General features: G+C 47.3%; 2 protein-coding genes, 1 non-coding gene and 1 pseudogene across 3 annotated transcripts; all 4 read right to left on the minus strand.

Moving 5' to 3' along the window:
• Positions 1–1,436: 1,436 nt before the first annotated feature.
• Positions 1,437–5,247, minus strand: LOC136467354 (two-component response regulator-like PRR1). Its single transcript, XM_066466037.1, has 6 exons — positions 4,545–5,247; positions 3,389–3,550; positions 3,168–3,301; positions 2,885–3,052; positions 2,611–2,692; positions 1,437–2,497 (listed from the first exon to the last, which is right to left on the minus strand). The coding sequence occupies exons 1-6, from the start codon at positions 4,705–4,707 to the stop codon at positions 1,641–1,643; spliced, it is 1,566 nt and encodes a 521-aa protein (XP_066322134.1). The 5' UTR covers positions 4,708–5,247; the 3' UTR covers positions 1,437–1,640.
• Positions 5,248–8,030: 2,783 nt separating this feature from the next.
• LOC136463872 (glutaredoxin-C4, chloroplastic-like) lies at positions 8,031–10,470 on the minus strand. The gene is made up of 4 exons (XM_066462844.1): positions 9,957–10,470; positions 9,025–9,113; positions 8,398–8,496; positions 8,031–8,250 (listed from the first exon to the last, which is right to left on the minus strand). Exons 1-4 carry the CDS (start codon positions 10,010–10,012, stop codon positions 8,147–8,149), a joined length of 348 nt encoding a protein of 115 aa, XP_066318941.1. The 5' UTR covers positions 10,013–10,470; the 3' UTR covers positions 8,031–8,146.
• A 472-nt stretch (positions 10,471–10,942) lies between these two features.
• LOC136468324 (small nucleolar RNA snoR136) lies at positions 10,943–11,084 on the minus strand. Its single transcript, XR_010761830.1, has one exon. It is a non-coding gene; the product is annotated as a small nucleolar RNA snoR136 (small nucleolar RNA).
• Positions 11,085–11,164: 80 nt separating this feature from the next.
• LOC136468345 (small nucleolar RNA SNORD25) lies at positions 11,165–11,251 on the minus strand (annotated as a pseudogene).
• Between the last annotated feature and the right edge of the window lie 1,641 nt (positions 11,252–12,892).

Here is a 12,892-nt window from a genome sequence, read left to right on the forward strand (position 1 = left end):
GAAAAATTAGCAGCCCTTAATTATTATAATAAAAGGATTAATTATTCTAAAGGATAGTTTAGTATTTTTTCCCCTTTTTCCTAATAGAGCTCGGGCCAACGAAGGGAATTCCCGACGCTGCTGCTCGTGCGCGATCCGCGAGTACGCTGCTGCTCCCCTCCCCGTAAATCGTACCGCCCGCCTCCCCGCAAATCACCGTCGCACATCTTCCCTGGAAATCGCCGACGCCTGTCTCCCTGGAAATCGTCGCCACCCACCCAACTCCCCAGGCCAGGGTCGTCGTCTTTCCACGGCCTCCTACAGGAGCTCGCCCATATGAACCGTGCGGCTCTCCTCCGCCTCCAGGCCACGACATGTAATGCGATGCAATCATTGACGACGGCGGCCGGGTGGACCTCGAGCGAGCTGGACGCGGAGTATGAGGAGGCGCCCCGTGGCATGGAGCGCGTGTGGGAGCAGACATGAACACCAAGGTCCTGACTCCTGACGGCGTCCGAGCTGCTTGGTGACTTCGTGCCGGTGGTCAACTGGCGACCGGCTGGAACAACGTCTAAGCTCTAAAGACTGTCCATGCTACGCTGGTTCTTGAATTCTCGAATCTTGTACTCTGCCCTGGCTGGGTGACATCTTATCCGATCCTCTCAATAAAACTATTCACCGATTCTTCTGCAGTTGTGTGTATATTCACTAATTCGCCGAGTATGTCACCGTGCGCAGCAGGGGCTGGCCGGTGAGGCGGTGAGCTTCAAGCCGCCAGGGTCTCGCCAACGCCCGCCTGCCCAGGGCCCAGGGGTCGCTGTCGGCTGCATGCGAGGGCCGGGATCCCACCAGGCCGAATCCACCGCAGGCTGGAGTTGTGAAGTTGTCGGTCGGACAATATTGTTGCTTCGCAAAAGTACCATTTTACTCAACACAATTTAATTAGAGCCGGTTTCGGGCCTACTAAATTTTGGTTCCGACCCGCAATTTAAGTTCCTCTTGGTAAGTTCCTCCTATTTCTTAACCATCCAATTTAGCCAAATGAATAGCTCTCATTATTTCCAAGCACTGTAAAATTTCTCCTTAAGTAAAGGTTAAAAGGCAAAGCTCTTAAGTCTTAACATTGGCTATTTTGCCTGAACTTAACTCCGCTGAATTTTTGGGTGATACATATAAACTAACTAGTGAGCACATTACATAAACAGATTAGTATTAATCAACTTAGTTTCCCCTTCCTCCAGAAATGGATCCTTCGTCTCAGACCAAATTGTGCGCGGGGTGTAGGCGTAATAGGAAACACACATGGAATAGGAAACCAAAATGTAGAACCAACTTATGATAGGCGGAATGTACAATAATAGCCCTGTTTTACCTCAAAAAAGCAAAGATTATACTGCAATAAGACCATATTGATTAGACTGGCCTGTGCATCAATAACTAGCAAAACTAAACTACACTTAATCAAAAGATGATTTCTCCATTGAAGTAACCAGAGTAACAGCCACATTGTTTGGGGACAAAAAAGGTTATACTGTGTGTGAGCAAAAAGGGTGTATTGCCTTGTTGCCAGTAGAAGAATGTATTGCCTAGGTGTACTGAGTTGTAACAAAGTGAGCAGTAATCATCTGCACTCTATTTTTTTCACATAGAGGACCTCTCCACTACTCTGGAGAGGAAACCATATCTACCTCCCTGGACGATGGATCGTCATCTTCGTCTTCAGAGATATCATCTCCAGTGCTGGTGATATCTGTATTGCTTGCCTGTCTAACAAATTGACCTCGCACCCTAGGCCTTGTTTCAGCAAGTTTCTTCCGGTTCACATACCTCACCTTCTTGTCAAAGCAGCGCTCTTTCCTTTTTTGCCTGAATTTGGCAAGTGCTGCAGCCCTCCTTTCAGAGCGATTGCATGTTTCCTCAGGCATTGGTGTGCTTGATGCCGATGACCACACATTTTGCGTCGGTAAGTGACTTGAACTTAAGTGCATATTCATGCCAGCAGGATTAAACTGAAATGATGATATCATAGGTAAACCATGGCATTGAGGATAAACATTGTACTGAGGAAGCATCGTTGGTGGTGTGTGTGCTTGAGCATTGTTCATGTTTGCTTGAAAATTTTGCACTGATGAAACTGCCATGTTGTGCTCTACCATCCCTGGATAATAAAATGGGAAATGGTATACAGGTGGAGTTCCTGAAGTATCATTATGGCCTTCATTGCTTCGCTCCATATGTATGTTAGAGGAAGAAAAGCATACCATAGGGTACTGCACAGGCATCTCAAAAGCTTCTTTATTTCGAATATTTACATCAGTACCGGTGTCACTTCTATCGGTTGCACTAGAGCAATTACCCTGGTTATCCAAAGAATCTAACCGACTGCCACCTCTTTGTAATTCGCTATCAAATGAGCTGGTGGTTGGTGTGCTTGTCTTAACATATGCTAGAAATGCAGACGACTCAGCAATCCTCAGGTTCGTTTTTATAGGGTGTGAAAACATTCTTCCCGGAAAGGCTGGCAATTAAAATAATTAATCAGAAAACAGATGGAGAAATAGAAGTGATTAACAATAAAAAAGGAAGACGAGTAATTACAGGCAGAATAAAGGTCCGACTGAAACATCTTACATGCTTGACTGGCATCTAGGACAGAGCCTGGTACACCCTCCATCTTGTCTCTCTGGTCAGGCTCAGTGACAGAAGGATTAGACTGAAACACGCCAAGAAATGGTAGGGCATTTAAACAAGTATATTGTTAGCATCGCATCAACATACAACATATATAGAGCCAAAAGGGCAGATCTTTGTGGCAACATCAAAGAGCAGAAATGGAACTATACTAAAACAGCAAAAAGAATATCTGGACTGCAACAAACTTCCAAATGAATGTTGGGTTCATTACCTCGTATTCAAGTTGATTTGAGGTGCCTGTTTCTTGATTCATATTTTCTTTAGGCCTATCGTCAGTCTCGTCTGAGAGGAGGGTGGTGCTATTGGTATTGGCATCACTAGGTTCTGAGAGCACCAACTCGAAGTTGTCATTGAAGAAGTTTTTCTCGGGCAAACCAAGCTGCCAACACCAGTACTCAATTTAAAGAATAATTCATGCAGGTACAGCAACGCCTACAAGCATCTCAGCTTAGAGCAACGCAGAGGCTAAGGTGAATCAGCATAGTGCCCTTTACCATCTGTCTCCGCCGCCACACATGGGTCCAGAGGTTCAGCAGCTCATTCGTGCGCAGCGGCTTCACCAGGTACTCGGCCGCACCAAGCCGCAAGCACTTGACAACAACAGATACCTCATCTCTGTTGGACATCACTGCACAGTTCCATCAAACAGGGAGGATGGTCACAGCAAGCACATCACAGTAATCGGCACAAGACACAGGATAGGAAGGCAGCCTACTGATGATGGGGATGTGGCGCAGGTCCTTGTTCCTGGCAATGTACTTGAGCATCTTGAGGCACTTGGAGACCGGCAGATCAACCTCAGCCAGGATGATGTCGATCTCGCCGCCCTCGTAGTTGAGAATATTGATCACCTGCCGCGGAGACTTGGCGCAAGTTACTGAAAAAGAAAGTTCACCATCACAACAGTAAGCAGTAAGCACACATGGGCCATGGGCGGACGTAGTATATGGACATGGGTGTACAAATGTACACCCAATATTTTTTGCAACAAAATTACAGTTACCATGTATTACACATGGTGTTAATTTGAACCCAAACACACAAAAATAGCCCTGGATTCCTTTCCTTGAGTATGCGCTCTAGTTACCATTTCGCCCAAGTGAACGCATGTAACCATTGAGTTTGTCATTTGTGACGGCGCCAACATCATTGGGTGGCGGCCCGGCACATGGTGTGCAAGAAAGTAGACACCAGACGGCAATTCAGCAAAGCATGACACTAGCAGCGATGCAAAGGGAGCCACGCTGGCTATGGCAGATATATTTTATAGAATAGAGGGCTCAAATCATATCTTCAACCTTTAGAGTCCCTCCTTCCTTTCTTCTATGTCGTAAAAATTAAGAGGGGCTAAAAAAGGGTTCCGTTAACGCAAAAGCAGTAGGGGGGCTTGAGCTCCGCCCACCCCACCCTAAATCCGCCCCTGGTTATGCATATTTTGTGATAATTATGAAGTATTTATATTTGTTCAATTTACATGAAATTTAGGCAACCTTATCCAAGTTTTGTTTTGAATTTAAAAAATTATTTTACATTTTTTTTCTTACTTCGTGTCCAAGCTCCTAGAACGGCTGATGTGTACAAATTCGAAAAACTACTTCTACTTTATCATCTGAATTTATGAACTATGTTTTCTTGATTGAAATTTTATTGACTAGCTTTAGAGTATTGTACACCCAATTTTAAAATCCTGCGTCCACCACTGACATGGGCCCAACAGATTCCTATCATTAGAAGCCTGGTAGTATAGTACTCTACTACTGATGATTAAGCCCGCAGTGAGAAGCAAACACAATCCTAAATCGGGAAATCCCAACGATTAGAGAAACCATTAAACCAAGTACAGGGGGTGCAAACGTTGACTAAAGACTAACCATGGTATGAGCAGTTGCAGAGGAGCCGTAGCACCTCCCGGGAGCTGGTGGCGTCGCCGTCGCAGAGAAGAATCCTCACCTTGCTCCGGTCCACGAACTGCTGGCCTCCCCCAACCCCCACACCGCCGCCGCCCACGCGATCCCCCTCGCCGCCGCCCACCATACCCAAACCCCAAGCACACCAACCACGCCTCCGCCAAGGGGACTGGGGACAGGAACCGAAGCGTCGGATTCAGCAGCGGCGGGAACCAGAGACACAGGCGCAGGACGACGAAGCGGTCCGTGGATCTGCAGACGCCTCCTCCTCCATCCCTGCGGCCGCCGGTACCGCCAATCAACCCGGGCCCCTCGCGAGCTACCACCGCGCGTGCCTGCAGATGGCTGATGAGCAGGTATACTACTATCAGCGGCGGCGGCTGGGTCCGCCGGGGGCCGCGGCGCCCTGCTCCGCCCGTCGCGGTCCGGCCCGCACCATTATCCGCGCCTAATCTATTGAGGGGCGGCGGCGGTGGCGGGGCGATGGCGTCCACTCTTCTCTGCTGCGGTGCGGCCTGCGGTGCTTCGCTCGCTGGAGCAGGATATTTTCCTCGCTTTTTCCGCTTTCCTCAGCGAGTAGTGGGGTTGGGTTGGGGCACGCAGCAGCCAGCGAGAGGGCCTCGCTCGGCGGGGCGATCCCACAGAAGAGGAGGACGGGGAGAAGCCAGAGCCGCGGCGCCGCGGTCGCGGAGTAAAATAAAAGCAAAGCGACGGCTGGGCGCGCTCGGGCGAGCCGGCCGCGCGATCTTGGCCGCCCGTCCCGACGTCAGCAGCTGAGCATGAGCGGATCGGATCGGGGGCCCAGCAAAGCAGTGGCGAAAATATCTAGCTCGCCTCCGTTAAACGCTTCGCTTTTGGCTACGTGTCCGCCAACCAGCCGTCGCTGAAATATCTAATCCTCGTCGGCCATCGGTAGTGCGTGTGCAATTCGTAAAAAGCCAAGGTGGAGCCACGCCCACGCCTATAAATGTCCATACCACGGCCGGTACGAAGCCCGTAATTTTGGTCCGGCCCAAATATAGCCTAGCCCGATAGACTGCGGGCCCAGGCTGGCCTGGCCCGGGGCAGCAAGCCATGCCTAGGTCGCTACTCAAGCTCGCGGGCTGGCACGGCACGGCCCAACTTTCAGAGGTCGACCCGGCAGCAGCCCGAGGCTTCCCCAATCCCCAGTCCCCCATGGCCCAGCGGCAAAGCGGCCCAGCCGGCCAGCCCCAATGGCTCCCTAGCCCCCGCGCGCTCCCCCGCGTATATAAGCCACGGCCGCGCCGCTCTCCCTCACCCCGAACCCTAACCCTAAATCATTTTCATTCCCACCGTCGCGCCGCTCTTGCCTTGACGTCTCGTTTGCTGGCGTTCGACCTCCCCGACCCCGACTCTAGTGACCTCGATCCGCCTGTCGCCGGCGAGCCACTCCTCCTAACTGATCCCCTCCCTCTCTGCATCTCCCTATTTCCCCTCTAGATCTCTCGGTGACTATGTTAGTTCGTTGTCCCCATCTGTCCCTCCTCCGCCGCTCGCCGTCCTTGCTAACCGGTGTGTCTTCTTCTCCCGCACCGGGCTCCGGTTGTGCAGGTAGGTAACCTTAACCCTAACCCTTTTCTTTTATTCTTGATTTCTCGTCTCTGATCTGTTGTTTTCCTCCTCCTTTATCTTTTGCGCAGGTCGGTAGCCGATGTGTCGTCCTCTAGCTCCACTTGTGGCTTAGAGCGACCTAGGCGGCCCCGTGCACCGTTGAGGAACGGTGCTGGAGAGCCCTCCGTGGTCGAGGGCGCCATGGCATGATTGACAACCAAGAGTTGGAAGACTCCTTCAAGAATCTGTATCTTGATGAAGATACATATGGGTTTGCTGCTACTGCTGGTACATCTGGGACTGGTTCATCTGGGACTGTTGCTGGTACTTAGTGTAAGACTTGAGAGTTGAGAGAGGAGAGAGTTATCTGTTGTCTCAGTTATCTGTATTTTGTGATCTATGAGACCATTGAACAATGATGGAAGACTTAAATAAGAGTTGTGCTGCACTTTTTCTAGGGTTTCTCATAAGGGTGAGTTTTACCTAAAAATGTTTTTAATAAGGCAACATTGCATAAATAGCTCTTTTATCTTAATTGTCTTTGTCTCCTTTGGTGCTTTTGTTTAGAAGTTATAACTTAGAATCTGTGACAAGTTTGAAATGTTATATTTGTGATTGTGATTGTGAATGAGTTGGGTTAATGGCTTGTGAATGAGTGTGAATGAATATGTGCAACTGTGAAAATTGAGAAGAGTGCGATGGAAGCAACATTTTGAACTGTGTTAAGGTCACGAATTTTAGCCCGTAGCGCCGTGCTTAGGCCGAAGGCCAGACACGAAGCTCGTGGAGGCATGGCATGTCGTGCCGGCCCGACCACATACGGGCCGTGCCTGGCATGTGCCCGTGCCGTGCTGGATCGGGCCGGCCCGATGGACAACTATACCCACGCCCCACGATTCGGGTTGCTGGACCGTGTTACGGAGACGGACAGACCGGCTAGGTGGGGCCAGGCATGGGCCTCGTAGATTTCGGGTGATGGTGGAACTAAACGAGAGGGGACCGGAGGCGGGCCACGGGCACAGGCGCCACGTCCTCGCGCTCATCTCCTTCCGGTGCCCCGCCCCACGCGCGCCGGCGCGGGCGCCACGGTGGCCGCCTCCCCGCCCCTCGTTTTAGATCACTACGCGGCCGCCGCTGGCTAGAGGGCTTACAGGCGTGCGTGTACGCTAGGTTCCCGTCGTGACGAGCAAAAGATTTCGCCGGCGCGGCCGCGGCGGAGGCTTTGGGGACGAGTGGCCCCAGTGGAATCGGGCAGCTGTATGGCGAGCTCTTTCGTTCTGCCGATCGGAGACGAGTGGCCCGCGATGGTGGCGGCTCATGAACGCGGGGCCCTCCACTATTTTGTGCGTCCAATCTTGACGATCCAGAAGGTTTGTTGCGGTGCGGAGATGCAATTGCAAAATCCCGGCAGCCAAATCGGCAATGGGCCAGAAGCGGAGATGATGCTGCGGATGCGCATGGGTCAACTCAGGTGTCAAGCTCACGAGTACTACGTGTCGACCATTGCGGTATCAGGTTTTCAGCCTAGGAACTTTATTACACGAGTTTAATTAAACCTGATGGTGTCAACTTTCACGAGTTTAATTAAACCTGATGGTGTCAACTTTCACGAGTTAAACCTGATGGTGTCAGCTTTCAGCTTAGTCGATGAGACGTGAATTGGTATTGACTTTTTTTGCACAGCAGGTCTACAGCGTCTCATACAGTCACCATTTCAGATGACAAATTTAGGTGACACAAATCACACGGCACACTTTACTGAGACGAAAATTGAGAGGCGTACGCATTGAGCTCGCAGTCCAGACGATGAGGTAGTGCATACAGAGTTGCAGAGAGGCTCGCTCAGCAGAAAACCAAAAGCTTAAAATACAGTCGACATGAAGAAATGTCTAGGTCTTTATTCATCTTTATTTATTACTACGTATACGAGTTTAGTACTCCGTACAACACTTGCATATAGCCACCAATCGAGCGGACGACTCTGTAAAACATGTCTACAAAGACGGAGTGGCAGTTGCAGTGGCCGTGGCAGTGGCAATTGCTCCAGCCTCGCTCAGCAGAGGCACCAGCTTCCCACCGTCATGCATTGCCATGGTTGCTGCTCAACAGGCGGTAAATACATCATTAAAACACAATTCAGATGCAAATGAGAAACAAAGTGAACAGCAACTTTGGTTTCTTCGAGTTGGAGATCAGTACGAGCATGCGAGAATGACATCGACAGAACTACAGAAGGTAAACTCACCGTCACAGCCACCAATGCGCTCCCCTTTCACAAAGACATTGGGAACTGTTTTCTGACCAGTCCATTCAGCGAGAGCTGATTGCAGCTCAGCGCCATCACCTTCGCACAGTGATTAAAATGATAATTCAGCAAACAGTTCTCATAGAATGCCTAAGTTTGTTATCTCGAGTGCTCGAGACATGTTAAAATGGTTCATGTAATGTTCACAGTGTTCGGTCACATTTACAGATTCACACAATATTCATTGGTGTAATTGTGTTAAGATGATCTAATCAATCGAGGAGCAATCATTTCGCACCGTGTTAAAAATATTAAAGAGATTACTCCAAACATGGTTTGCAGAAATACTGAACTAATCTCCAATTTGATTGAATGGTAGTGTGTTCATTAGTTCATGGATACTTTCAGCGTTGCGGTTTTATCAGATCTAACTTTTGTAATATCTTTCAGTTGATAGATGAGCTGATAAGAGTCTACCAGTGGCTTCTACAACCATCATCATTTGATATCGTAAACCTTACCCTTCATTTGTTGGTTTATTTTATGACTATTGAGAATCAGATTATTCTGAAGTATAGAAGTGAACCAAAAATAAATCAGTACACTAAAATTAAGAAAAATACTCACTTTCCACATCCAACTCAATAGCCTTGTAACTTGCCCCCAGCTGTCCTAACAATTGCTTCACTCGGGTGCAGTAAGGACAGTAAGTTTTGCTGTGGTCATAAGATTAAAACATAAGGAATTTATTTATACAAAGAATAAATGATAATTATCATTTGAATTAGTATAAGCATATATAAGATTAAAACATAAGGGAATTTTTATACGAAGAATAAAAGATAATTATCATTTGAATTAGTATAACTATACCAACAAAATAGTTCATTCATTTTACACTCATGGAGCAATTCTAACACTTCAAATAATACAAATAGTTTGTTCTATGGCACAACAATATTCATTGTTTTTTCTTTCTTATGGCACTTCATCATAATGAATGGGTAGACTGATAATAATATATTCATAAATCACTTGCTATCATCACAAACAAGTAGAGAATTCCCTCATAAAACAAAGAACAAACCAACTGAGGAAACATGTATTTATTTTCGTTTTATAAGGGAGGAGGCATGTATATTGATAGTAAAAGGGGAGGGTAAGAATTAGTCCTGAAAAAAAATGTGAAAGATAAAAAGTGGTACCTTACCCATTTAGGAATAGTGGGGATTTCAATCTATACTATACACCCAATACTGCAAAACTAATATATTCAGTGTTTGGCACAAAGTTGAGGCAAAGTTCAAGCTACAAGGAGAAATGACAACCAATTTCCTTATCCACCCAGCCCCAATTCATCTGTCTGTACCACGCAAAACTATTTATTCTGTCCCAATCAATTGCAAATTCGAACGATTGCAAATTTGGAAGGGAGAAAAGAAACCTGCTACCAGATAACTACAGGATATATCACCTATGTAGCAGATTGCCCAACACGAAGGTTGCACTCGTTTTGCAAGTGCGGTACTAGAAAGAGAGAAAGATTTGATGGACAAGACCTGAAGACGACGACGGGGGAGGAGGCGACGATCTCCTTGGCCTTCTCGAGAGCCATGTGCGTGCGGCTTGCAGAGTTGTCCGAGCGCGGAGCTAGATGGGGAAAGGAAAGAAGACGGATATGTTGTTGTTTCCAGAAAAAACTAGACAGCTGTGAACGAACTTTCGGTGCCGAACCCGGCCCGGCCAATTTATACGCGAGCGGGAGGTGCCGATTTGCCGTGGGAACCGGACGGCAACTGGAGAATTTCTTTTGCACGGCAGCCGGCAGCCGCGTTGGCGCAGCGTGCACGCTAGGGCTAAAGCCATGCCACGAACGCACTAACGCACGACCTGAAGAGAAATTATGGCTCGTCTTTTCTTCACCTCTCGTCGCAACTGGATGGACCAATTTAGGTTAAAAAGTACTCTTCGCTCATTTGTTAAAACACTATAGATAACTTCAATCGGGCCGCCATCGGTGCACTGCAGCCTGCCTCTGAATCTGGAACGTCCGGCCTGGCCTTGAGCCGATTGAGAGCCCATACATACGAGAACATGAATGGATCACTGACAAGAATGTGGATCAGTGACATGAATGGATCACTGGACCAATCGTGTTGACTTCGAAGGGGCCGTTGTCCAATTCGTGTTAACTTCGAGGATAGCAATGCGGTCGTCGAGAGTCTCTTCTCCGTTGTCCAATATTCATTTATAATTACAGGAAAAAATGTTTTTAATCAGAACGAATCTTCGCGTCTGGTTTTTGTTGTGTTATACAGTATACGATTTTCTCTGTTCAGTTTCAGGTAACATTTGATGTGTTCTTTCAGTATAATACTGCTATTTGCCCAGTTTCAGTGTGTTTGCTCCGTTCAATTAATAAAATAGAGCAATTTTCTGTTCTGCTTGCGTCATTTCTTTTAGGGGAAAGAACAGGGCATCTAAAAAATTTGGCATTAATTTTTGCAAAAAAAAAATTGGCACGAAGAAAAGCATTCAAAAAAACAAGTTTAGTTCCTCGACGTCCAATCGCATCAAAAGAATTCCGCGCTGGATAGCGAGAGGAACAATCATTTTTGCTTCACATTCTCAACACTGCCCACAAACCATAAAAGGCTCACAAGCACAATGAAATCAAGAGAAGCCATACAAAAAAAGAGGGATCTGTAACAATTCACTGACAACAAGAGCAAACCCTGAAGAAAACCTAGTGATGGATTACTCCAAAGACAACTCAGTCCCTTAGATGTTCTTAAGACCATGCGATCATCTCCGCAGGAGTCATTACAGGTCTGTAGGACTCATCACGGTTGCCAGCACGAACCACCAAATATTTGTCCCCTTTTCACAAAAAAATTCGAGTCAGGAATCAAAATTTAGAACTACAAGATCGATGATTTGAAGCGGTTTTGGATTAGTAATGTATGTAAGAGTCGCCGCGTGCCCTGCGGCGCCGGGAAAATCCGAGGACACAGTGTGAAAGCGAGCTCAGGATACAACAGGGCGATGTTGCTTCAAGGGAACGAGTCTACTGGGAACCAACCGGTCGGAGACCGAAAATCCCAGCGACCAGATGACGAAGCCAACCGCAATATCAACAGTATCGATGGCAGACTATCAACATACGTATTACATCAAAATCGAAAGAAACGAACATCACAGCGCATCGAAGGCAGGCTATCAACATATTAAATCAAAATCGAAAGAAACGAGCAGCGCAGCGACCAAAATCGAAGGAAACCAGCAGCGCAGCGATCAAAATCGAAAGGAAACGAGCAGGAATCGAATGTGACGGCGGCGGCGGCGGTGCTGGAATGATGCGGAGGGGGGAGCAATTTATAGCCGCCGTGGGTGTTTGCCTAGCGGTTTGTTAGGTTACCTTCTCAAACCCTAATGGGCTGAAAAATACGTTAATGGGCTATGGGATTCAGCCCCACGTTAACAGGCTCTGGGATTCAGCCTTTGGGCCTGTTAAGCAAATTTGGTACTCCACCGCCCACAAGCAACAAACAAAATTTCCCTCCCTCTCAAAAAGAAAAAGAAAAATCTCTCCTGCTTACCATGTACAGTTGAGCAAAGTCGCTGTTGCTTCCCGCGAGGCGCGAGCATAACTGACTACTAAGGCCCGGATTAGATTGTAAATTTTTGTAATCTGGACACTATAGCATGTTTCGTTTGTATTTGATAAACTTTGTTCGATCATGGATTAACTAGGCTCAAAAGATTCGTCTCGTGATTTACAACAAAACTATGCAATTAATTATTTTTTTTACCTACATTTAATACTCCATGTATGCGTCTAAAAATTGATGCGACAAAAAAAGAGTAAAAAAACTTGAATTTAGAGGTGATCTAAACAATGTCTAAAGGACTAATGATGGTGCTGCTCAATATTCCACCATCATTACAAATTCGGAGGTCAATGCTATGATAAGTCAGATACCACGTGTAGGTGTATGGAGCTCATTGCCTCAGGAAGTCAGGATCCATCACATCCAGACGCGTCGATGCCGCGGCTGCTATCGATGACTGCGCGCCTTTGTTCGAATTAGATCAAGGGGTGTTTGAAATTGCTCCACAAATTCTGTTCTACAAGCTTTACTGTAGAGTAGCTTAAAAAAAATTAGAATTTGTAGAGTATCTCTTTAGGTGTTCTCACAATTCTACCATTTTTCCTCGAGCAGAGTGCGTGGAGTTAAAACCGTTTGGCTAAAAAATATGGAGCGGAGCAATCCCAAACACCTTCTAAAATGCACACCGAGAAAACGACTATAAGCCTCTTTGGCAGGGCTCTGAGGGGCTTCAGCTCCAGCTCCTACAGGAGCTGTGTCAAACGTCTGTTTTGAAAAAGGCTTCGCATGGAGAGTCGGTTAAGAGCCGGAGCCATTTTTTTGTTTGCGCGGGAGAAGCTAAAAAACGAGTTTCGTGCGGCTCCTTGCTATGAGTTCACGTCGTC

Source organism: Miscanthus floridulus, chromosome 7 (assembly GCF_019320115.1).
Source record: "Miscanthus floridulus cultivar M001 chromosome 7, ASM1932011v1, whole genome shotgun sequence".
NCBI classification, from domain to species: domain Eukaryota; kingdom Viridiplantae; phylum Streptophyta; class Magnoliopsida; order Poales; family Poaceae; genus Miscanthus; species Miscanthus floridulus.

Bases quoted from the DNA above. Each gene is read 5' to 3' on its own strand.
- LOC136467354 (XM_066466037.1), bottom strand. From the start codon at position 4,707: ATGGTGGGCGGCGGCGAGGGGGATCGCGTGGGCGGCGGCGGTGTGGGG. The intron at 3,053-3,167 runs GTAAAGGGCACT...TGGTGTTGGCAG, and splicing joins TGTGGCGGCGGAGACAGATG to CTTGGTTTGCCCGAGAAAAA. The intron at 2,693-2,884 runs GTAATGAACCCA...GGCGTGTTTCAG, and splicing joins CAAATCAACTTGAATACGAG to TCTAATCCTTCTGTCACTGA.
- LOC136463872 (XM_066462844.1), bottom strand. From the start codon at position 10,012: ATGGCTCTCGAGAAGGCCAAGGAGATCGTCGCCTCCTCCCCCGTCGTC. The intron at 9,114-9,956 runs GTCTTGTCCATC...TTATGACCACAG, and splicing joins TCCCCCGTCGTCGTCTTCAG to CAAAACTTACTGTCCTTACT. The intron at 8,497-9,024 runs GTGAGTATTTTT...CACTGTGCGAAG, and splicing joins TATTGAGTTGGATGTGGAAA to GTGATGGCGCTGAGCTGCAA.